At 34.3% G+C, this 25,301-nt stretch overlaps 1 protein-coding gene across 1 annotated transcript; it reads right to left on the reverse strand.

The window, feature by feature from the left end:
* Positions 1-13,227: 13,227 nt before the first annotated feature.
* On the reverse strand, positions 13,228-24,603 carry LOC144452286 (ZP domain-containing protein-like). The gene is made up of 10 exons (XM_078143352.1): positions 24,539-24,603; positions 23,910-23,985; positions 19,198-19,251; positions 18,892-18,922; positions 17,867-18,057; positions 17,196-17,326; positions 15,924-16,181; positions 15,392-15,572; positions 14,777-14,880; positions 13,228-13,772 (listed from the first exon to the last, which is right to left on the reverse strand). Exons 2-10 carry the CDS (start codon positions 23,964-23,966, stop codon positions 13,757-13,759), a joined length of 1,023 nt encoding a protein of 340 aa, XP_077999478.1. The 5' UTR covers positions 23,967-23,985; positions 24,539-24,603; the 3' UTR covers positions 13,228-13,756.
* Between the last annotated feature and the right edge of the window lie 698 nt (positions 24,604-25,301).

Below are 25,301 nucleotides of genomic sequence, written 5' to 3' on the forward strand. Positions count from 1 at the left end.
GTGGTCTGAGGTTGTTCTGAAATTCTAATAGATTCTATATCCGAAGTGAATACTTGAAACATCCTCTTTGTGCACATTAAGATGTTTAAACAATTACTAACAGCAGAAGTTGTAAAGTAGGTCACATTTTCCAGAATATTATCATGTAATTTTGAATATACCATTGCTCAACCAACACATGTTACATTGTCTGGCTGAAGAAAACAAAAACATTGACATTTGATGTTCAACTGTATTACGTTTGGTTGACATGGTAACAAATATGCTAATTTGTCCAAAAGATATACTATCAGAAGACAGTATGCAATTCAATGTCGGAGTGAAGACATCGAACAATGATGTGAACTAATGTCATTTGAAACTTGAAGCAAATCTATCTCAAGTTTCCTTTTAAAATAGTATACTATGTGCAATTTCCATAAAACTGAATTTAAAGAATCCTTCTCACTTACTGACTCGGACGTTCTTTGGTGATTTTATAGACAAAGGCATATTCCATTGGATAAATACAGGTAATTTCCAAAAGTGCTTTACCTTGTTTACCATAGATTATGTTACTGTAGGTGATGGTATCCGCTGTCGCCTATTTCAAAGGTGGGATACAAATGTCTCAATAATATTATACATATCAAGATATTGTAAATTTTAATTCCTGACATACAAGAAGTATTTTGCTTTGTGATCTTATTTCAGAAAGATGAACGTCGTTTTTACACACAACCAACCAACCAATCAATCAATCAATCACCCCTCAATCTCAATTTAATTTTAAACATTAATAATATAGTATATGAATATATTACAGAGACTTTTGATTACAACGTCACCCAATGAATCACTGATCAAATAAATTAATCAAATGACAATCCTGACAATCCAATCAAATGATCAAAAACAAACTTGATTGATCCAACAGCCTTTTTAGTTTCATACCATTTAGTTTTATGAATTATTGACTGAAGAGCGTCTACTCACTAAAGCGTGCTAAAATGTCAGACCATTTCTGATTCTGACAGGTCAATGCAATCATTGATGACGTCACAATTGTAAAATATATTTCGTTTCTGAGAAAGAACTGTATCATTGTCATATCAGTGTGTGTGTGGGGGGGGGGTCATATTTTTGAATCTGTATCATAGTAGAAATATCGTTCCTAACTTATAGTGATTGCAATATTTATTGAAATTTCTTAGATGCTATGTACAAATGTAGCGTGTGTCACATTTCCATGGCTTTGTAGGCGGTATGGCGATCGATAACAACAAGCAATTGTCAATTAAATAAATATAATTAACCATTTCCTTGATTGATTGATTGATTGATTGATTGATTGATTAATATGATTGATTGATTGACTGACTGATTGATTGATTGATTGATTGATTGATTGATTGATAGGTAGGTCGATTATTTGATTCACATACATGTTATTCAATTATGTAAAATAATAAATTGCATGTGCCGTCTTACATCTAAATACAGTGAAAGGTTTCTGTAATAACTTAAAAACAGACCCGATTTAACAGTGCTACTGATGCACATAACCGGCATATGTTTTTCACACATCTCAAAGCTTACCTATATAGAGTTAGCGGAATCCTACCACCACCACCACCACCACCCCCTCCCCCTTCCCTCTTACTATAATCAATTCAGAGATTGACGTATGTCGTCTGATTAATTTATTTGACACTATTAGGATGAATACAGTCGAGATTTCATCTCTGAAGTCTTACCACCGACGTAGTACCACATTCATAAAGCAGCGTCTGAAATATATACTCGCAGTTTGACTTATATCCTTTACAAGTTGGATCACGCAAATGGAAATCCCCTTCATCTGCACTGTCAAGTTGTAACTCATTCAAAAACCATTCCTCTTGAAAAGTTAATGACATTTGGTTGCCACCACATTGGATCACCTGACCGTCTGAAGTTTGGTCAGCACGTTCTGATAAATACATTTAAAGTGTTCAGAATTGTGATATACCCTATAATGTTACAAATATATGTGCTTTTCAAATAAACAATAACCACATTAATACTGAATGCCTCCCGTGAGGGCAAAATCATATATTTTTCTTTCTACACACATTGTTGGAATACAGAATTCTGAGCAATAGCTATCATACATGATGTGCCCTTAATTGGAAAATGAGTTATATGAAACGACAATAGAACATGTTTCATTCCAACAAAGTGTGTAGGAACAACAATCTATGGTTTTTGCCCTTATGGGAGGCATTAAGTTTGCATCTGGTTTTGACATGCTGTAGCTATGCAACCGCTGTTGTCACTGTTGTAATATATATTTATGAAGCAATCACATCTTTGTCTTTTAAACAAAATTAGTCAAGAAATTGATCTTACAATTCAGGAAAAAAAACACCAGTGCGTTTGCTTGAATGAACTGAGGAAAGACTTTATGTAACAGTTACAACAAAATTAAGCAAAGTCAACAATGGACTTGATACAAAAAGTAACAGGGGTGCCTCTGATGTTGATTTAGGCGATGCTTTTATCAGTTTGTTTATATCAGCTGTGAAATGTAATACTAACAGTCAGTCAGCATTTGGTCAGAAAACAGTTATAGGATCACAGCATTTGGTTAGTAAACAGCGTTATGGGTCCTGACTCATGTGGTGTTTAAGCTTTGATATTAGTTACAGAGTTACTAACACTAATTACATTGTATGTCTTTGCATGAATCTTGTCTCATTCCTACGTACCCTGAGCATGTATAAATGCACTCGTGTTTTACGCCGGTTGTATTTAATCGCAGTATTACTCTCTTGTCTGTGTGATATGGCCATTAGTTATTGTTGGCTTTGTAGATATTGGATTAGGATCCAATATCCCATATATGCAATACTGGCAACAACTAATGACATTCAAATTGCAAAGGATGGTAATTATAACTGTTGTCAATTAGTGCCTATTTAGGGCCTAGCTAATGAAACAATATTCATGACCAATAACTTCGAATATTAAATGTAAATGCTCATAGAATGTTTGAATAAAATGCATTCACAGCAAATTGAGTTATTGCTTTGTATATAATTATGGTATAAATCATAGCATATATGAATTATGATTGTGAAAACAGAAGTATAACATACCGACTAGTTCCCTTCCTTGAATTATTTCAAGTGTCTTACCATGCAATAAAGAAGAAATAACAAATCGTGCATGGGTTATTGGCGAATAAACTATTTAATTTGGAAGAAACAAACTCCTGAATATAACTGCAATCTTGCACTACTTATCATTAATAAATTTGTTATAGGTATGTATTGTTACCGAAATTCATTAAATACCTAATAATTATATGCTTAAACATTTACCTCGTTTTGATGTGAACAAATTGCAGTACTATGACACACACACACACACATACACACACACACACACACACACACACACAAACTTAGATATTTTATTATTGAGAATAGTAAAATCAAACATGATCAGCAAAATTCTAGACATTAATATATCTTACGATAATGTAGGATATAACAATGTAGTACATTCACCTACTTTTTTATAATCTTCCCGGGTTTTCATGTAAGCCACGGCATCATTGTTAGTTGGTATCTTTGCAGCAGAACACTGCGAAGAAACAGTTGCGACGCTGTGCTGAGCCAATTATTTACTTAATATAACGATATACATGTACATGAAACACGCTTAAAGTAAATTGATATGACACAACAAGCTCTTGCAAAGATTATAGTGAAATTGCGATTTAAATGAAAATGACGAAGGTGTGGAGTAAAGTACTTTCAATTTGACTAGACATACTGTACTAATCAAATAGACTTATCAAAAATACAAGAATATCAATTCGTGACGGATGATAGGTTTTCTTGTGATCCTCTATTGCTATTTGATTTTAAATTAATTCAAATGGGCGACAATTCATTATTAGGTAACTCAGTACTTATACTAATAATGGGACATTTTTTAGTCTTTACAGTTAGTCTAACATTATTAAGTGAGAATAATCCGGTCTATACAGACGGGGTGATGTTTGCTGTGAAATCATCGTTACCCACACCCTTGGCCTTGTTTTTCCATGTTAAACTGTCATCTTAATATCTTATTAATCATCTTTTGTTTTCGTTTTGTCAATTATATGGGATACTGTACGGTCATGGTGTACAAACCAGTGGCCAGGTATATATGAAATGACATTTAGTGAATGCAGACTGTTTGACGACGAGCATATATAAAAAATGTTGATAAAAGCTTGTGGATTGTGAAAATGTATGACACCGTGGTTCTATAAAGCGTTATGACAATGTTGATATAGCAGCAGAATATACGATAGTATATGAAAGCGTGTTAAAATTTTGCGGATGGTGATTGGTGTACATGGTGCAGAGAGCACACTTTAGTCTTTGAAAGGGAAAATACAGTTTCCGTAACCGCATCGTATACGTAATGTTACTACATCATGGCTAAATTTTCAGAAATTATTCCTTGAGCGTAGAACTCCAAAATTCAACATGGGTAGACATTGGTGTAGCAATATATAGGAATATTCGATTTTTTGTAATTTTCTATTTGCAACTGAAAACGATAGTCCGATTCCTACAAATATAACTGGCAATATGTGCTGGTAATCGTCATCATAATTGACAACTAAGGGTCGACCATAGTTGGGTTATCCATATTTAAACATTGATGGGAAAGTAACTGGCAGTGTGATCAGCAAGTCACTCAATACATTGTGCAATCGGGACCATGCGGATAACCATGAAATCGATATCAGCAGTGCTTTCATGATTGTACGACCAGGATACTGAAATATTATCAAGCTTGACAGATCAGGCATAATGTAATTTAAACCTAAAAATAACATAGCAAGTATTTCGTATAGCTGCCAATAATGAAGATACATTACACGTATCCGATCCTCCCTTGCGATGGGTGTCGTAAAATTGTATAAGATTACACCAGTCATCAATGCTGTCAGCTGACCACAATACATTGATCACATTTCGTAGTCTTAATTTGTGTTTGTAGACTTCATTAGTTTACATATCGTTCATGTAACTTGATCAGTTATAATTAAAACTTACTCGGTCAGCATTTGCAGACGGTAATTCAAATACATTTTGCCTCTTGCAGCGTGGATTTATATATATTGAAATACGAAATATGGATCAATGAATTCATCAACAAATGAATTAAATGAATAACATTCTTTTATGAATCTATCTGACTTTAAATTGTAACAATAGTGAAACGATTAGCCTGCTAAATCTTAAAGCAGAATTGGATTCGAGAGATTTGGCGTAATATAAAACAACTAGACATAACTGTCGTCTAACTTGTGCGTTCCATTTGTCGTGAGACGTATTCGAAGGCAGGAAAAAAGAGTAAAAACTTTGCTTTCAAAATTGTAGAAGAATTGAATTCATATTTTATGTCAGCATTCTGACGACAAATAAGTACTTTGAAAGTGTTAATCGTAGTATTTCTTTTAATATGCCCAATGACGTGTTCATGGGACAAATTGTAGTTCCGTGAAACTCAAGAAAAAATATAATCTTTCAGATTTCAGACTAAATTTCAAAATAACGATAGATCTAGAGATCTCGAAAACTTTCTTGGAGAGCGTAAACTTGTGGATTAGTTTCTAGATAGGAAGTACACGTATCCATCACAATTTGGACACGATTATTAAGAACTGAATTAAGATAGATTACTGTACGCTAGATAGCAAATGCTATTGATTTTTACATGTTGACCAAAATCAAACTGATCATTATCAAGTTAATGAATACGTGGGCGTTATTTTCATGAGAGTGGAAATTCATTTCCTGAGACAGTACTTTCCCATGGGTGATGTGAATATTGAAGCTGATAGTACATTTATTCTTTCAGCCAACACCCATTGAAAGCAATTCTTATAGCAATCCAGATACATTTTATAATACTATGAATTTTTATGGGTTTTTTATTTATTTATTCCTGTAAAGTAGAACGACATCATGACGTTGTAAATTCAAATGTTGATAGTTGTCCTAACGTTTCTGCAGTATACTGCAGGACAAACACTTTATTGGCCTTATTGGGGTTCTTTGTGGTGTGAAATATGAGCAACTCATCAAAGCTATGATATATGTTAATATTATAATCAGTTCTATTCGTGGCAAAATTTCAACAGCAACTGTTGTAGGCATAAAAAGCAAAGTGCACCTACCCCAAAGGAATCTATTGCAGCATGCATGACAGCCAGGACTGCAAACACTTTGAACATGACTCTTGTGGATTCAGATTCTGAAATACATTGAAAATGAAGCTTAAACACCATGGAATTCTCCCAACCATTGATAAGCTATATGATATTCCTGCCTCACGTAAACTTCATTAAAAACTATATGTAACATAGGAATATATCTCTAAAATAGTCTTTGGAATCAAATATGTATGACAATAAAAGTTCTTTAATTCTTTCCAAACTTTGAAATATGAAAGATTGCTCCTGGTCCTTTTGAAATAATAAAATAAATTTGGGTTTCACTTTCTTGTTTTTTTAAGGAAATCATCTAAATTTTATTTTCCCATAGCGATAACACAGGTAACATATTGCTTCTAAAATAACAAAATTTAAATATCATTTTGACCCCTATTTCAAAAATGTGTACAGTGATTCCAGGTTGTTTGTATCGATTTTAACTGAATAGGTTATAGTTTTCTTGCACAGAGTAACAGTAAAAGTTTAAACAGTTTATTTCCAAGACGTATTGTGCGTTAATAAAGGCTAGGAACTATAAAAAGAACCTCAAGGCAGTTTGTGTATTGGTAAATACTGCTTATTGTTTACCGTAAACGAGTAAAAACGATTTGAATCTGATTTCATAAATAGTTTTTAAAGATACCCAAGCACATAGTTAATTCAAATTTCAGTATTCAATATAAAAAATATAAATGTACTAATTTTCGCCAGTCGGTATTTTGAATTCAATGTAGTGTAATAAATAATAAAATAGGATTTCTTTTGAATTATTCACCAAATCCAGGGGGTAAAGTGATGCAACGGTGAAATTCGATCATATTACAAAGTTTAATTCAAACTTCGGGGGAAAAGTCGTAAGGTAAAAAAAATTGCTCCTACCAGTTGTGTGGGAAGTACCTTTAATAGTACAAACCTCGGAGTCCACTCAGTAGCTGTTGCCAACGACAAAATGATTCTAAATGGCAGGCAAACCATGCTAAATTTCAAATATTTCCATGTTTTATTTGCATAAAGAAACCTTTCTGTGATAGATAATGGATTGAACTATTTTGGTAGATAGCATATGTATTGAGGAGACAGATATCAAATACCAATGTTGACATCCAGAAAGGTCGTGCCATAGCCCATGTAATAAATCATAAATACATACATACATACATACATACATACATAAATAAATAAATACATACATACATACATACATACATACATACATACATACATACATACAGCAGACGAAAGTAAGCTGTGTAGGAACTAAAATCAGAATGCTTTTATATACATTGTAATACATTTTTGTCATATGTATGTAGCTGTCCCTTGCAGAGTGGATTTATATACATTGTAATTAGTAGATTAGCGTAACGTTTCATTGCTAATTTGCTTGGGATTTATTATGATGCTCGTTTTAATTGCGATGCAACATATAAACATGCAATTTGAAAACATATTTATCGAGTCATTCGTTTACTGTATATTCTCTGGTTTATTGAGTACACGTGAACACGCATGACAAAAGCAACAATAGATAGTTTACCCATACCCCGCCACACAATATGGTTGACTTTCTACGTACAAGTTGAACCTTCCTCTCTCGGCGGGATCTTATCATATGACGTCGATCAAGTGTAATTAGGTGTTATCAGATGTAGCTATTCAGAATTGAATTGAAAATCAATGACTAAAACTATAGTTAGTGACAACATGGACAAACCAGCGTAAATAAACATTGTCCATCGTGTGTTTGCTCAGTATATGAAAATTTAAACCATTGTCATCAATTTGTAATTACTGTGTTTGGGTTCAGACCTGACACTGTTTATACATGTCACCAAACGCCTAGAGAAATGAATATCTTTTATAGCAATAGCTCACATGGGTGTCAAGACAATAGGTACACTAATATCGTATGTCTGGAGATGTCATTTAAAGTTTAGTGTCCTTTGTTTCAACTCCATGACGCTCATAATTATGCATGACCTATTGTTATCTTCGGAAGCTCATCTCCTATGCGTGTCTTATTGTAATTTAATTATTGTAACGACCATAGCGTCGCATGTTTGAGCGACTTGGCTTTTTACCGCAGAGCTGGAAGCACCTGTTTCTCTTCGCTCTGGGCTTTAATAAAGTATATTTTCCAATCATACCCCATACACACACTGTGTTCAAACAGTCATTTGCATTATAATATCCTCTGGCCTTTTGAATGTAACGTCATCTCATCAATATCACATTAATGACCTTAATTACTAGATGACTCAGTCTCATCTATCCAACCAAAGCAATTAGTCATTATTTGCTTTCTGTTCTCAAGGTTATATGAGTAAAAGTGTAAAAATTCTCCTGGTTGTGAAGAGATATTCACTAGCAGGGGACAAGCCCACACTAATTGTGAGCTATTTCCTGACTCCCCATTTACCAACTGTTATATTTATTTGGGAAGTAAAGTGAATACTTAACTATATTCAAAGTCTGATCATCACTGTACACATTCTCAACGTTAATGTCACACGCATACACACACACACACTCATACCCACGTACACACACGCACGACATATATATATATATATATATATATATATATATATATATATATATAATATTTATATATGTGTATATATACGACACCACCAATGAATATCAAAAGCGGAATATCACTTACATTTCATGTACACGGTCATCCCTGGGGAGGCTGGGGTCACCCCTGTTTGTATCAATTTTAACAGAAAATAAGTTGGAGTTTTCTTCAACTTAATAACAGTGTGTTTCATATTCTGAGTATCACGTGCCGACTATGGTGTGGATATACGAGACGTATTAAAACTGAAAATGCTGTCTTGTTGAATAGTCGGCAAAGCAGATGTGAATGCTAATATTCATGTAAAGGTTTTAACCCCACGTTGTATTTGAGTGATATCAATATAAGCTCATTACTCATTCACTTCGCGCATCTAAATTCATGCTTTATGTCCTTAACATAGAATCACATTCTCATTGCCTTTGCTGAAAATGTATGCCAATGTTCCCTCAGGCAAGTTAAAGGGGCACAAAGGGGCGTTATTTCTTCTTCATTTTAAGAGGTACTTTTAGTATATCATACACGCTAAAGTATACTTGACTATTACTTGCAATTGACTTGGTTAAGACATGGCTTGTAAACGATAACGTTATTAATTATGGGTATAATACAATCTCATATACTATGCAATCAACTGTTCTAACACCACAAGAAGGCAAGCATTGACATTAGGGTTTGGTCAGTATGTACACGGGGTGAGGGCGGGGAATAGCGGGGTTACTTTTTACAAATCAGTTCACAAGGAAGGGCCATATTTTAGAAAATAAAAATTAGGGGAGGATCACATTTTCGTTTTCCTTCATTGTATTGTCTATAAATAACATTGCATTATTTTGTTTGTTGTCATCCCATCGCTGCCACCAGTTGAAAGTCCTATTGTTGCCATTAGAATTAGGGTTATGGTTAGGTGAAGAGACACTTTTTACCCAATAACTCCCCCCAGAATTACTGAAGGCTCCCTTAACATTATGCTAGTAATCAAGGTTTCATAGTGAAATAAATTTCATTCATTCATTCATTCATTCATTCATTCATAGTAGTATTTTCACTCGCGTAAGGCTTATAACCTCAGCTTGTACATGTTTATGCTGTTGTATGGAGGTTCTGGACGAAGACAAGCTGGCAGGCTGGTTTCACCACTCTGTCAGGAAATTGATATATTTACTAACCAACGAGGGCACCGTACTCGTGGATTTGACTTCAGTATGTAGGATGATATATAGCTGGTCAGGTATTATATAAACATTTATATAAACATTTCTACCTATAGGGCTATCATCATCATTGACAGGATCGGGGAAAAGAAATGCTAGTTGCGTGAAAGAACGAAAAAAGATGAAACATTAAGAAGAGAATATGTTTGCACATGTATATGTGTGTAAACACTTTTAATGAGGTCCATAACTTCCAGTATGGTATTCATGGTATTTTCATTTTCTGTCGTTTTTTTGTTTATCATTTTGTCCATTAATAATTGCGTCTGTCTGTCTGTCTGTCTGTCTGTCTGTCTGTTTCCTTATTTCTGTATGTCTCTGTCTGTCTCTCTGTATTTATGTATGTATGTATGTATGTACGTACGTACGTACGTACGTACGTACGTATGTATGTATGTATGTATGTATGTATGTATGTATGTATGTATGTATATTTGTAGCACTGTTCCTCATGTGTTATTTTGAGTGACATAACTTAAGTCATCTACCATATTTCTTTGCAAGTTTGTTCACCTCAATAATAGAATCAGTCAAATTAAAATGGCCCTCTCCCAGAAAACTGTTTTTTTTTAAATGGCGGCACCTTATACACCAAGTCTTTAAGTGGTTGACAGGTGTTATCATCGAGGCACATTTTAACCCGCGGGTGTAATGCCTTCGGGCCGTTGTGAATGGTGGTCGGGTCACATATTTCCTCAGGAAACGTACGTTTTGAATACAACCTTCCTCAACATCTCTCTATGGAGTACGGCCAGAGTGAAGTCTCTGGACCACAAGGTCCAATGTTCGTATCTCGGTCGATGCAGAAAGACGAAGTAACTTACATATGATAGAAAAGAAACTACACACATTAGGTAAGGTAAGATTTAGTATTGAAAGGTAGATGGATGCTAGTCAGCAACTGAGCAAAGTTGTCAGCACATTCCGGGAATTGGGCAGTTTCACCAATGTGATGTAATTGCATCTAGTATAAATAATTGAACCACAAAATATAAACCAGATTTAAACTGAATGCCTTCCGTAAGGATTTGTGCAAGAAATTTAGCTCTGTATCTGTGATTCGTCAAGTCCCTATGAAAGTTAGTTGTCAAAAATGTTTTTCAAATGCTCGCCACACCTATTCTCAGCACAGGAAAGCTTGCCATCCTCGCCTTCACTCGGCTTTCGTGATCCCCTACATACCCGGGATATGGCATGTGCGTCTTGAACTTCCTTCTGTCCCACCACAAGTTTACACATTCTCAAGATTTTGTTGAGTGGCGCCCTCACTGTACATTACTTATATAGAGGTCAATGTATAGGTCACCATTATTGATACATTTCTGATTATTGATACAGGGCCAAATTTCTTCGTAGGCTAGGCCAGGCTTAGTCTATTTTCCATATTTTGACCACACACATTTGGATATATATTATAGATTATTATACTTGATAAATATGTGGGAGTGTATTTATATCCTGAGATACAGAGCTAGATAAATGATTATGTACAAGCCTTGCAACAAGCAGCGGTAGTTTGTTATTGGGAGAAATCAGAAAAGAACACGGTAAAAAGGAGACGTTCGAGGTCAATATAATACTTCCTAAACTTCTAATCGAAAATCTAAAAAGACACGATTTCTCTTTATTAATCTGCGCATCAGTGTGTGAAATTTGCTAATGATAAGTCCATATTTGACGAAATTGAAACGATGATAAATATTTCACCTGTTTGTGAACTCCGCGCTCATTGTAAACCTATTTTAAGGCCAAGACAAAAAATTGTTTTCTGGTGAGTTTGAATCACTTAAATACCCTGCCTCGATCTTCTTTTTTCTCGTGTTTGTGTAGCTAATGCAGAGTGCAGATCCAAGGGAAACACAAAATAAGGTTAGCACGAAACCCCTGAAAACAGAGTCTTTCTCAGTCGTGTAGAGCACGAGTATAAAGTTGGGGTCAGATTCAGATTCGGATCTGAGGCCATCTGACTGCCTCGGTCTTCTTTTTTCTCGTGTTTGTGTAGCTAATGCAGAGTGCAGATCCAAGGGAAACACAAAATAAGGTTGGCATGAAACCCCTGAAAACAAAGTCTTTCTCAGTAGTGTGGAACACGAGTATAAAGTTGGTGTCAGATTCAGATTCGGATCTGAGGCCATCTGATGCTCTATATAACGTTCATAAGATAAAACTACCTAAATCTGAATCTGTATCTGAATCTGACGCCAACTTTATACTCGTTCGATCGATTAATTACTCAAATTGGTCATTAATATTCATCGGATTATTACTAAAACCTAATCAGTTCTTGCCATTACCCTACGGAACATGTCTATGAAATTTCATTTGAATTAATGCAGCCGTTTTTTCGGAAATGGTGACACACACACACACAGACTTTATCAGTATATTATAACCTTCCTTACGGAAGATAAAAATGTAATTTGTGCAAGACGGACAGCAAATGGAAAGAATGACTAATAAAATGGAAATGTAAAACCAAGCCCAGTGAGGTCATGGTGAAATAAAGGTACAACATGAGTACAGTAGAGTACATATAAAAATAACTACGTGAAACCAGGTGAAAAATGTGGATACCAATAAAGTTTATGTCAAAACTAGGTTGGCCGTTTCGGAGCTGAAAAAAATCATCGGTTGAGCATCGGTATGCGTCTGTATCTGGGCGTTTGACTTCATGAAATTGACTTAAAGTTGCGTCTTGGATGGCAGGATGAGGGTAATAGATAATAGGTAATAGATGGAGATCGGTTGGTTTGCTATATACTGTAGTTTCTTTCTTATTGTTTTGAATCACCATTTTCGTGTCTAGGAAGGAGACTTCTTCGTTACTCTATTCCAAATTGTATTGTAAATTTTAGAGTTAGGTTGATAGTGTTACAGTAAGTATTCATGAAAGGTTGTTGTTGGTGGATACCATGGAGCCATATAAACCTCATGTAGTCAACAAATCGCTTCCATTTACAGGGCTGAACTGGGAAGTCGGCAAGAATGTGTTTGCCAACTTCCCCGTAGCTATATGGCTTTGTCTTAGTGATAGATAGATAGATAGATAGATAGATAGATAGATAGATAGATAGATAGATAGATAGATAGATAGATATCAATAATGAATCACTTGTGCAATGATTACTACGATACTTTTATTACTGTATAAGAATAGCATGAAATAAACAAGTTCCAAAATTCCGTATTAACTCTAGTTTTACTATTTTGTTCCTTAAAATGAACCTAGTCTGCACCTCAGAAATAGAAATCTTAACACTTTTACTGTTATACTGTCTTCGAAACATTAAGCAATATTCTGATTAATACACCAAATTCATGTTATTTCCTACCAGCACTATACTTGAATTAACAGTATTAACTCAGCCAAGCTGAGAACTGACAGGTTCCATGAAAACAAGGTGTTGAACAAGCACATTTATGTAGGGATTTCAAAAGGCAAACTTTTGGGTGTTTCGAGCTACTTTGAGATTTTAGTTCCTGTATACATTCTTCCTTGAATCAAATCTTATCTATACCTATTTCTTCTCAACATTACAAGCTTACAATAGTAATTTAGTAAAGATTAAAAGTCAAAATATGAGAGTTGATCATCTTGCCAACGACCACCACCAAACGAAATGTAAAAACAATAAATTTGTGAAGGTAATCTTCACATGATGTTGTTCAACTATGCCTTGACTCTTTGTTGTCCAAGTCATGGGATTTGATTCTTTAACTTTTATTGCATCTGTGAAAAAAGGAAGAAAACTCATGAATTATTTCGTTGATGAAGGGAGTGGGAAAGGATTAAGAGAAAATTCAGAGCCGAAAGCAATTTTGGCAAGCAGAACTTATTTGACTTCGCCACTGAAACTCTAATTGCAACCATGCCTGAAACCATAAATTTGTTACATTTTAGACTATTACAATGGGCTTCGTCCGTCCGTGCGTGCGTGCGTGCGTGTGTTTGTAATACGTTATATCTCTACCATCACTCTGTTCCGTGACATATGCAAATTTGACGAAAATGGTGGCCATATTTATTGTCCAAATCAGTTACTGTATATCACAGACACTTTCTAGTATTTGTTTGTTGCCAGTTTCTTTTAAATCATGTTTGTGGTGATATCAAGGAAAGTATATATACCAAACATTACTTGACCTTCAATTTCATTTAAATTTTGACCTTGACATTCAATTTCAATTTCATATAAACCATATCTAAAGAAAATACCCAACAAGTAATATATATACACATGCATTACCTTTTGTGCCCATAAAATAATTCACTAAACGACTGCCATATTTGTAATGAACAGTCATTATTTACTGTATAACTCAAAACTGTATAACACAGAGACTCCAATCAAGTGCTTACAACATATTGTCAACTCTTACAACATATTGTCAACTGTAAGCTCTCATTTACGACCTTCACCATTGACCCTGACTTTGACCTCTAGGATTATGTTAACATAATTAAGCCATTTCTTGCATATCACTGCCACATTGTTGCCACCAATTATTTTTAAATCATGCCACCATTGTCACACAGTTATAAAAGCATTTGAGGAGATGTGCGTTCTACGATGACTTGTCAAATTTAGAAATACCAAATATTGATATGTTAGCACCCCTGAAAATTTGATATGTTAGCAAGAATAAAATCACATGTGATTTAACAAGTCAGGTAAAATGCTGTAAATTGCCGAAATGTCGCTTGTGAAAGTAGAGATTGTGAGGAAAGCCTACCTCTCTCCGGGAGAAGTGAATGGCCCATGGGATATAATGGTTTCGGTTTCTTCGCTCATTATATCTGAAACATCCCTTCGATATTCCGAACTACCGTTACAGTCCTACGGATAGCGAATAACACAATATGAATGTTTCACATACGAAAACATTTTTTTTTCAACCCGTACCTAAAATTCTAAAAGAAAGTTTACACATACCCAAGTATGTGTATTATATGCATCATATGTCTAGCCGAAAATAAATGCAGAATGTTGTGAATTTATAAAAAGAATAACGTAATGCGATAATGTCCAATTCCCATCTCCTTGTTTTCGCCATTAATTGCGTATTTACAAATGTGTCATTCAGAATTACAGCTACTTGAATGTAACTAACATACGTATTGTTGTTAACACCTACAATGCCTTACACCAAAGCACATTACTACTCCAGGAAGAGGAATAAAAAAACATGTATCAGGTAATGTGATCTGATACTTTCACCACTTTCTGTGTGTCAATTATCAAACATTGATGTACATAGCGTTATCTATAACATGTACGATTCTAATACAATCACAACGTCAATTATATTTCGATTTTTATATTAATCACTGATAGAATGTAAACATACCGTGCTACACAGTGATCCAGCTTGCCCTTTCTGGCATAAATCAACAACACAATGGACATACAGTTCAACATCTTCTTCAGGTAAAATACCCCAGTTAACAAGCTCATAGATACCCATACTATAGCGTTTCTCAGAGTCACTGTCAGCAGCGATTTCGGACACGTGATCACTTACTGGGCAACTGAAAGATGCATTTGACATTTTATGTATCCGTGTTTCATCGTTTGCTATCTAGTCACTCACCGTACATTGTTTTGTTTACTTTAAATAGAAAGTAAAAAAGAATACAACTAATTCCACAAATACAGTATATGGTGCGACTTACTGAAGTTGGCCATTTTTATTGAAAATAATTCCCATCGTCTTCTTTCTCATTGCTTAAACAATTATGCGAGAATTTGACCTTACTTGCATGATAAAACTGAAAGGTTTCGTCATTCATAATAAACTGTTCATTAAGCCAACTCTATAATATGTAGTGAATTAGGTTAATAGATCAGCTTCATTCTATAAAACGTGACTGCGAACTTACTTTGACGAGACCAGAAGGACTTGAAAAGTGTTGCTAACTCCTGGGCCTGAACTGTCTGATAAGACGCAACTTTTTATACCCTCTGCCACCATGTTATCTTCGTTGTCAACACTGATACCAAAATATACCAAGCTGCCATCACAGACTTCAACGGGAAATTCTGTATTAGGGTCTAAGATAGTAGTGAAGCTCTCATCTCTGTACAGTGTTGCTTCTACACTGAAGGTACCAAAGCCAAGGAAGTGAGCGAGGAGATGACTGAAAATATAACAAAATATCACATATCGCTGTTACAAAAGTTGAATCCATGTAGCGACACACCAATATCATAGTGTCATTTCGTTACCTAATTCATGTTTGTATAATAATCCCAAATCTTCTTTATATATGCAATAAAGTCTTTATATTTAAACTACCCTTCTACATGGTAGGAATAAAATGAGTCAGAAAGGTAGATCTCTCAAGACCAGAATGAAAGGACTTCTTTGCAAATAATATACTTAAAACTCTGTTGCTGTCTAGATGTAAGAATTCAAATTAAAACATAAATACTTTAATCACACCATTTATGCGCAAGCGATATCAAACATAAAATTTTGACAATAGCATGACTGTAAAATAATTTCAATTTTATACAATAATGCTGTGAAATTTTAAATGCATTTAAAAATGTATGTAGAGTCATGATGGTCGATTGGTTAGAGTGACTGGCTTTGAATCTGCAGGTTGCATGCAGATTCGAGCCCCGTCGCTGCCGTTTGTTTCTGAATGGCTGAAGTCCTTGAGCAATATCAGTCAGCCCGCTGTATAATTGGGGACCTGGTAGAATAGAGGTTGCAATGTGAATGCTTTAAACCTATGGGCTTATAGGGGCGGCAATGGATCGTATGCTCCCCAAGGAGTTGAGGAAGTAAAGGGCCGCTGTGTAACTATAGATCTGTGCTAGGGGTATTAATTGTAAAGTGCTTTGAGCACAGAGTGAAAATGCTATATAAAAACCAACATTATCATTATTAAATAATGTACCAATACTGAAACCTATCCCGATTATTCGTTGTCTGACTGAAGACTACTATTGAAATCAGGTCAAAGATTGTCATTTCTTGTTTACCTATATCGCCTTTGAATGTAATGACGTCATTCGTTTGTTTGTTACAATGCAAACATCCAGCAATGATATGAAGCTAGAAGTATTTATTTACAACTTCTTTTTCACAGTAGCAGATGTAGTGCGTGTAGTGTAGAATCAATTACCACAAACCTGTAACTTACCAAGGATTTGCGATAATTTTAACGCTAACATCATCATACACCAGTGGATAAACGCATGTTATTTCAAATAATTCTGAACCACTTTCTCTGTACACTATGTTATTGTAGCTGATATTCACGGCAGTTTCCTCCTATACAAGACATCAGATACAAGACATAGTATTATTGATAAATACCAATAATATCATAGATACGAAGTCATATTTGACCATTGTCTTTCCACCCAGGGTAAAGCTTGAACAGAGGATGTGTAAATGTGGTAAGTATGAGACGAAGTTCCACCTTTGACTTAAGTTACCCCTGGTGATCTCTCCCCTATAGGCTGCAGACAGTCAAAAGTGTTACTACGTCTCTTACTACCTCTGAACAGCGATGATGGTTAGGTGGGTTACAGGTTGAGCAAAGGTGGTTAATTTAGACTTGTCGTGTAGTGATGGGCAAATTGTACTTTGAAACTCTTCGAAATGTTTGGATAACTCTACTTATAAGATCACATTGTCAATATTTAGCTAGGAATCTATACTTTTGCATTCCAGAAGAAAGCACCGCTTTTCAGAGAGCGGTGTTGTGGATCGTTTAATAATTAGGTTGTTAATTAGTTAATTAGTTGATTACTTATTTTACTTATAATACTCTTAGAATGACAAAGGGTTTAATTTTTCATTTCTTACCACAATGGTAGTTCCACAATCGTAGAGCTTTGTTGTAATCACAAAATTGTCATCATCTACTGATCCCGTGCACTTTTCACTCAATTGTAATCCAGCTACATTATCGCTATCAAGTCCGTACTCGTCCAAAAGAGTGTCCATCGGAAGAGCAAATGTCATTCTACTGCCATCACATGTGACAGCGTCGCTATCTGATGAAAAAATACAGTTAGACTATCAATATATTGATATTACCCTCCTTCACCAAGAACAACATCCGGTATCAAACATCCTAATTTATGACAACACATCCGCTAACTCTTCGAAATCTCGACACAAACCATAGACCCCGAAGGGTCTAGGCACAAACATACTCCTATGTCAAATTGTATGGTTGAAATTGTTGCTAAGTGACACATAAATTGCAAAATTTTAGGACTATGTAAATTTAATCAAATATCATTTTAATACACAAACTATAATAATAAAACAACTGATGGCTGTCAAGTTATTTGAAAAGGTATCTTTGTCATAAAGTAATTTATTTAAAGTAGGTATGATAAAGGATTTAAAGGTGTTATTTATTAAAATGGTTTCTAGTCGTTGGTAGATGGAAAATGGATCAAGACATGTAAAATATGTAAATCATAATATGTATGCAAACGGCGTATCTAAATGAATACAATTCTATTTTGCAGGTTGTTATTTAGTAAATTTCTAAAATTAAAACGATTCAATTCTGTAATGCTTTTGGACCAATTTAAAGACAAACATATGTTTGCTAAGAGAATCGAGCCTAAAGACTGAATTACTGTGTATCAGTGTATCAGATGAGTCTGTTATCTGATTAACATTGTTCAGAGCAAGGACTTCCTTTCTGTGTACTGGATCCCAAAACTATAAAAGAGTTATCTATCGCATATAAGTTTGGGATGATGATACTATGTCTGAATAATGAACTATTAAAGGTTGGATGGCCAAATCATTGGTTTACACGTTTTGTCCAAAATATGACATGTCAAAAAAAATGACACCATAAAACATACCATCTTCCCTCTTTCGAACCATTTCATGTTTCTGACAATGTAATGAAAAAAATAACAATCTATGGTTAAAAGTGATTAAGTGATTATGTTAATATAATGGTGAATAACAAATTAGAATAAACAAAGACAAGCTAACATACATACATACATAGTCATACATACATACATACATACATACATACATACATACATACATACATACATACATACATACATACATACATACATACATACATACATGATTGTAATAGTGTAGAAGTTAGACATATATAGGTTTAAGCAACCTAGGTAAATATAATCACTTACTTCTTGATTGCCATTCCAGGTTTCCACGTAAGCAACCGTATTTTCAGAGAAACGCTGTGCGAAGGAACAATTGTGAATCGATGTGGGGTTAATTATTCAATAATGTAAAACTACACACAATTCTTTGCAAGTATTATAAGGGAGTGTTCATTGTACTTGGGATGGGGAGGGGGCAGAGGATTTCCAGTTGTGTCATGAATTTTTCAAAAGGAAATATATGGGACCCACATACATTTTTATTTTTTTACAGGGGAGATACATTACAAAACAAACGACCGATACTCTTATTATAAACCTGAATGCAATACAAAACGACCACCAACCCTTCCGTTTATTAAAAGAGCTTTAGTTTGAGGTTAGCAGAGGTTTAATGTTGCTGTGTTGGATATTGTGCAACGAAAATTGAAATATTACATGTACAATCAATAATTGTGATATAAATTGGTTGTTTCTCACCCTCTGACATAAATTTAGAAGATTGATTACAGCTTCTAAAAAAAAGGTGTCTGGGGACGCTAATATTAAGTTTTGAAATAAAAGTTTATCATATCATATACCCAGGCATTGACCGCGGCCAATCCATGAGCACATGTGCATTAGCCAACTAACTTTCTATGTTGTCCGGGTAAGCTAACAAGTTACTAATAGAAGTCAATGTGAAATAGAAAATGAACAATGTATTATCGGGATGAAAATGTGTATATTGTGATATTGATTATTCTGATAGCCAACTTAACTGTATACCGATTGACTGTTTCGATTGGCCAAATCAAACACTGTTATAACTTACTACTGCTCTGATCAAACGTCGATCCTTTCCCGTGTTATTACAACATATTTTGTTTCTACTTTAGACACTTTATTGTGAAAGAAACAAATGGCAGCTATTTGTAAAAGAAATATACGTTTAAAATGGTTGTTTTGGGGTCAAAAAATGCCTTCCACTTCTGAGAAATATGAATTTTAGAGCGTCACGTATAATTGCGAATATGTGCCGTGTTATTATTGATTGCATCATTTATATGTACGTGTAGGGTCATAATGTATGTAAGAGAAATGTGTGCAGTCTTAAATTTGCTTGTTCGTTTTCCAAAACCCACTATACCTCACATATGTCAATTGTTCTTGATTCCATAAGGATTGGATTACATTTATCCGAGGCTACTAGGACTTGGTCATTTTGAGTAAAGAACTGTCAATGAATTCTGAAATGCACATTAGATAGATCGTCATTTCTACAACAATCTAGTCTTCTTATTGAACACCATGCGATAAATGTAATGTACTATCAACTGTCAGTGTCTTTTTTTTTTAAATCTAGGAGTTTGCTTTCTACTTCTTAAATTTTGTGACACCGGCTTTATTTGACTAAAGGTGTATGACAATGTACTTTTTATCATTGTTTAACAAGTCAACCACCATATAGAGTTTCCACTACATTAGAAACAAGCACAGGAGCAAAGTGTTTTCTGCATCCCATGGTAATACCACAATACATGTTGGCATGGTGAATTTCGTCTAACCCATTATAAGTGAACATCTGCTTATCATTGAACGCATACGAAGTAGTATATTCTGGGATGTGTTCTGTTTGTGAAATCCATGGTGGGATGTTTATGTACCATTATAATGGTATCATTTATTTCAATATTCACATGTACGTGTAAGGGGAAGAGTGTGTGTGTTTTAGGGGTAATGTGTGTGATCTGTATTTATTATTCTATTTTCTAATTATTTCAAGAGGACGAAAATTCACCATAATCGACATACATAAGAGGTGTTATGCTGGTCAGAAACTGTAGTTACACAACGATTTCAGTAAAGATATTTTACTAATACTTGGATGGCTTTAGTGTCCAGTATTAGACTAAATGCATAAATGTAAATAAGACAATGAACATGGGAACATTCTAATTTACATGAATGAGATTATCCATGTCATATATACCATTAAGTCAATCATGAACATACTCTTGTGCTTAATTTTCCATCATAATAAATCCGTGCGTTTAAAGTTTACATTTCAATTTTGTCTTATGAAGTTGTTTTGTCTCATGTAAATGTATAAGAGGAGTACTGTTTTATAAAATATTCTGTGGTTAAAGGTTTTGTGTAATGAAAGGTGGAATATGATAGTGGAATATGAAACATTTCCTGGATGACAATGTTTTCTCTAAAGCAATAGTTTACGAAAATGTGGTAAATTGAATGATGGCTGTTGTTGTTGTTGTTGTTGTTGTTGTTGTTATTGGTGGTGGTGGTGGTGGTGGTGGTGGTGGTGGTGGTGGTGGTGGTGGTGGTGGTGGTATTGTTACTGTACGTATTGTATGCCAGTGTATTGGATGGAATATTTTGTGAATGGTGGTTTTTGTACTGCGAAAATGTATCAGTTGATGGAAGTTTAATACAAACTCTCTCTTAACAGTATATTCGTAAAAACAAAATGTAATATGAATTGGAAATGATGATTTAACAAATCATTAGTTTCATTGAATAGCATCAGAATCAGAAAAAGCGCGAGAAACTGAAACTGTACTTAGCAGATACATTGTACGACCGCGAGGAATGTCTCCTCGAGTCGGTAATTTGAATTCACACAAACAATAACTTTACATAGAATTAAGATTTGTATATTATGTCGCATATAGTTCTAAGTATACCATGTTAAAATAAATCTCAAGAAATCAAAACAACTGTGACTTACGTATACATATATGTTATCTAATATTTTTAAGATGACACGAAACTATTGATATTATAAATATAAATATTAATATATAGTATGATCAATGATACCAAACTTAGACAGCTGGTGTATTGAGCACAGTGTAAGGTTGAAAGGAAAAGTAAATTGACACTATTATGCATATATTTTCATAAATTATTTATCTACAGACTCGAACATTGCTCAGACATCTTTGCAGTAACATTATTATTTGAATTCGCATAATTCTTTATTGTTAACTTATATTGTTAATCAGAATCGAACAAATGTTAATTATTGCAGTATTTGCTTGTTATGACTGTAATTGGTATAAATCGATCATACTTATCTATTATGTATTATATTGACCGTCAAGACGTTGAACTGAACCACTATCACTATTGGTCGTTACTGAAAACAATAAGCAATGTAGGCTCCTAAAGCGACAAGCGCAGAGTATTGCCAATACATTTATTATCTAACTAACCATGTACGGTAGAACTAATTTGTAAAATCATCTTTCTAATGAAATCAAATTATTTTATTACAGACAATGAATAATAAAAAACAAATACGTTAATCAACAACTAAATTAATTAATTAATTAATTAATCAATCAATGACGAATCAAAAAGTGTGAAACTTCCTTTAGAATCCAAACCTTCAGGTCCTAATAATTCTTTGTGAAAATAATAAATATAGAAGTGTTTTTAATATAAGGGATATTTGCCGAGAAGACACGACCATCGTCTGACATTTGTTTGTCAATTATCTCATTTTGGTATACTCATTAGGGAGAAGTTAAATATTTCTTCTAATTCAACACTGTCGATCCAATCAATTTACGTTTCAGTAATTTATGTCAGCATGATAGCAAACACAAAAAAGAGACACACAACAGTTCAATGCTGACTACGGCAAACAAACCAAGCAAGATTATCTTGTCATCCAAGTGTCAGATAATGTTTTCATGAGACTAAGCTTTTCCCCTTATGCTTGTTTTCAGCGTTCTGTTTGCTGAAGGAAACCTGACTTTCACATTAAAGCTGAACGAGAGGGACCATATGGGTATCTGTTTAGAAGGTAAAATATTTCTTGATAATAGCTGCACATATATTTTGGGTTTTGCACATTTGAGCCACAGCCAATAATATGCCATTTTAAATCAAGACATGTCATAAAAAACCATGGCAACGGGCATTTCATAAAAAACATGGCAACGGGCATTTTATGAACTGTTTGAAAGAAAGTGGAGTAGACATATACAAAGTAAACTGACGTGTTTTTGTGAAATAAAATGTGTGATAGATCCTATATGGAAGGACAACGTTTCCCAAATTTTCTGATAAAAGTTCTAAGCTTTCCACGTAATGCCCTCTTTTCTAGTAAATTGATACAGATGAAGATACAGATGAAATGTATAATTCAATAGTTTAACACTTGAAGATTTTATAAAGGTGTAAAAAGATAGTTAAAACTTAAAGATTGTAAAAAGTGTAAATAAATAGATCAGAAGTGTTATCACTCATGAAGTGCTGATTGAGAGTGAACCCAATTATTTTCGAATAACTAGATAAGTGCTAGCGTAAGGAAAACGGTAATATGGTGTCGACTTCAATAATTGTTCACGCCAATTCCAGGAAATAATATTGCAGAAGATCAATCTCGCAAGACAGAGTGATATCAGTTCTCGTTAAAAAAAAAGTAGCATCATACCGTTACAATTCTTAGTGGTGTTACCGCGGTCCATGGGTTTCATAATGTGATAATGTGAATATTTGTCAACATTCAATATTGAAAATTGAACATTCCAATAGGTTGAAATATGATGAAGTTTTTTTTTTTAACAAACCGTGTTCATTGCTATACCGCAGTATACTTAAAAACAATGCGTTATCAGATGAACGGGGTTTCAAAGCACACCTAAAGCATGACAACACAGACATAAGTGCTATTCTTATAGAAAATTTCACATAAAAGTCATTATAGGCAATAAAATTACACCTACCCCAATAGAACATGTAGCTGCAAACACGACAGCGAGGAGCACCAACTCTTTGAACATGTCTCTTTTTACTCAAATTCTGAAGAAGAAAAAATGAAATAAAGCATGTCATTGACAGTACAAAATACTCTCAATTCTTACGATTATTGATAAGAAATATAAAATTTCTCTCATATTGAAGCTTAAACTATTAAATGACATATATTTGATACCAGAAGAGGAATTTTTTAATTCAAACTATGAACACGTGGAGAAACAATTTTCAAAGCAATCTGTTCGATGCTAATGGTATACGTTATGCACTAAATAAGGATGAAATAGTTTGAATCTCCACGGGCCGCTGAGTTTTTACAAACAGTCATTCGAAATACTAAATACAAAATAGTATATTTTCAAGATTTGTTTGTAGAATGACTGCTAAATTTGACGTATCGGAAAGCTCCTTACCAGAATCCAAATTCACACTTCATTCGATTGTCCGTTTTCAAGTGTGATTTGACCACATGTACTCTTTTCCCCTAGTGAATATATTGTTAATTAAAGTATTGCAACGATATTCACAACCTTGTTTCCCCGTCGCTTTGAAAGCTCGGGGAAAAAGGCCTATGGTACAAAAGTTACAATGTTCTTACCTGTTATGCGAGAAATACTAACAGCAGCGCAGTACACTTTTCCGTGTCAACTCACTAAATGTACGCAATTTTGGAATGGTTCAGGATGGTCTGAGAATCTCCTTAAATTTGAAATTTTCTTTTGTTTATGTGCATAAAAAATTTGAGCGACAGATGATGAACTTTTCTATTTCGATAGTTTTAATATGTTTTCCTGGCATTCTCAAATAGACAGTGGTGACAACAAAGAACCAACACAAAATAAAGGTCATATGATTTTTGACAAATTCAGCAATAAATTACAACTAAATTCTTTCATGTCAGTAGCTGGATTCGACAATAAAATATGAAATGAAGTGAAAATTACTGAGATAACCCTTTACTGCAATAGTATGGTGAAATAGTATCTCAGTTCTTTGTCTGATTTTGCACAAATTTATGCACGCAAAAACAAATGTACAGAGCCATGTTGTGGTAGGCAATGGATTCCTTGTGTTGTCTTATTGTTTGCAACGAGTTAAATATACGTTACATTATTGTGAAGTATCAAAATGAATTTCTATGAAAATTCTCATTTCCTTCTAAACCTCTGTCAATGAAAGTAACATTTTGTCGTTTTGCAAAAGTGTCCGCCAAGGAAAGTTAATTTTAACCTGATGGGTGGTTGGATGGATATACGGACAGACAGACAGACAGACAGACAGACAGACAGACAGACAGACAGACAGACAGACAGACAGACAGACACACACACAGACAGACAGACAGACAGACAGACAGCTAC

This window comes from Glandiceps talaboti, chromosome 22 (genome assembly GCF_964340395.1).
Source record: "Glandiceps talaboti chromosome 22, keGlaTala1.1, whole genome shotgun sequence".
NCBI lineage: Eukaryota > Metazoa > Hemichordata > Enteropneusta > Spengelidae > Glandiceps > Glandiceps talaboti.

Bases quoted from the DNA above. Each gene is read 5' to 3' on its own strand.
- LOC144452286 (XM_078143352.1), bottom strand. From the start codon at position 23,966: ATGTTCAAAGAGTTGGTGCTCCTCGCTGTCGTGTTTGCAGCTACATGT. The intron at 15,573-15,923 runs GTAAGTTCGCAG...TGCATCTTTCAG, and splicing joins GTCCTTCTGGTCTCGTCAAA to TTGCCCAGTAAGTGATCACG. The intron at 14,881-15,391 runs GTATGTTTACAT...CGCTATCCGTAG, and splicing joins CTGGATCACTGTGTAGCACG to GACTGTAACGGTAGTTCGGA.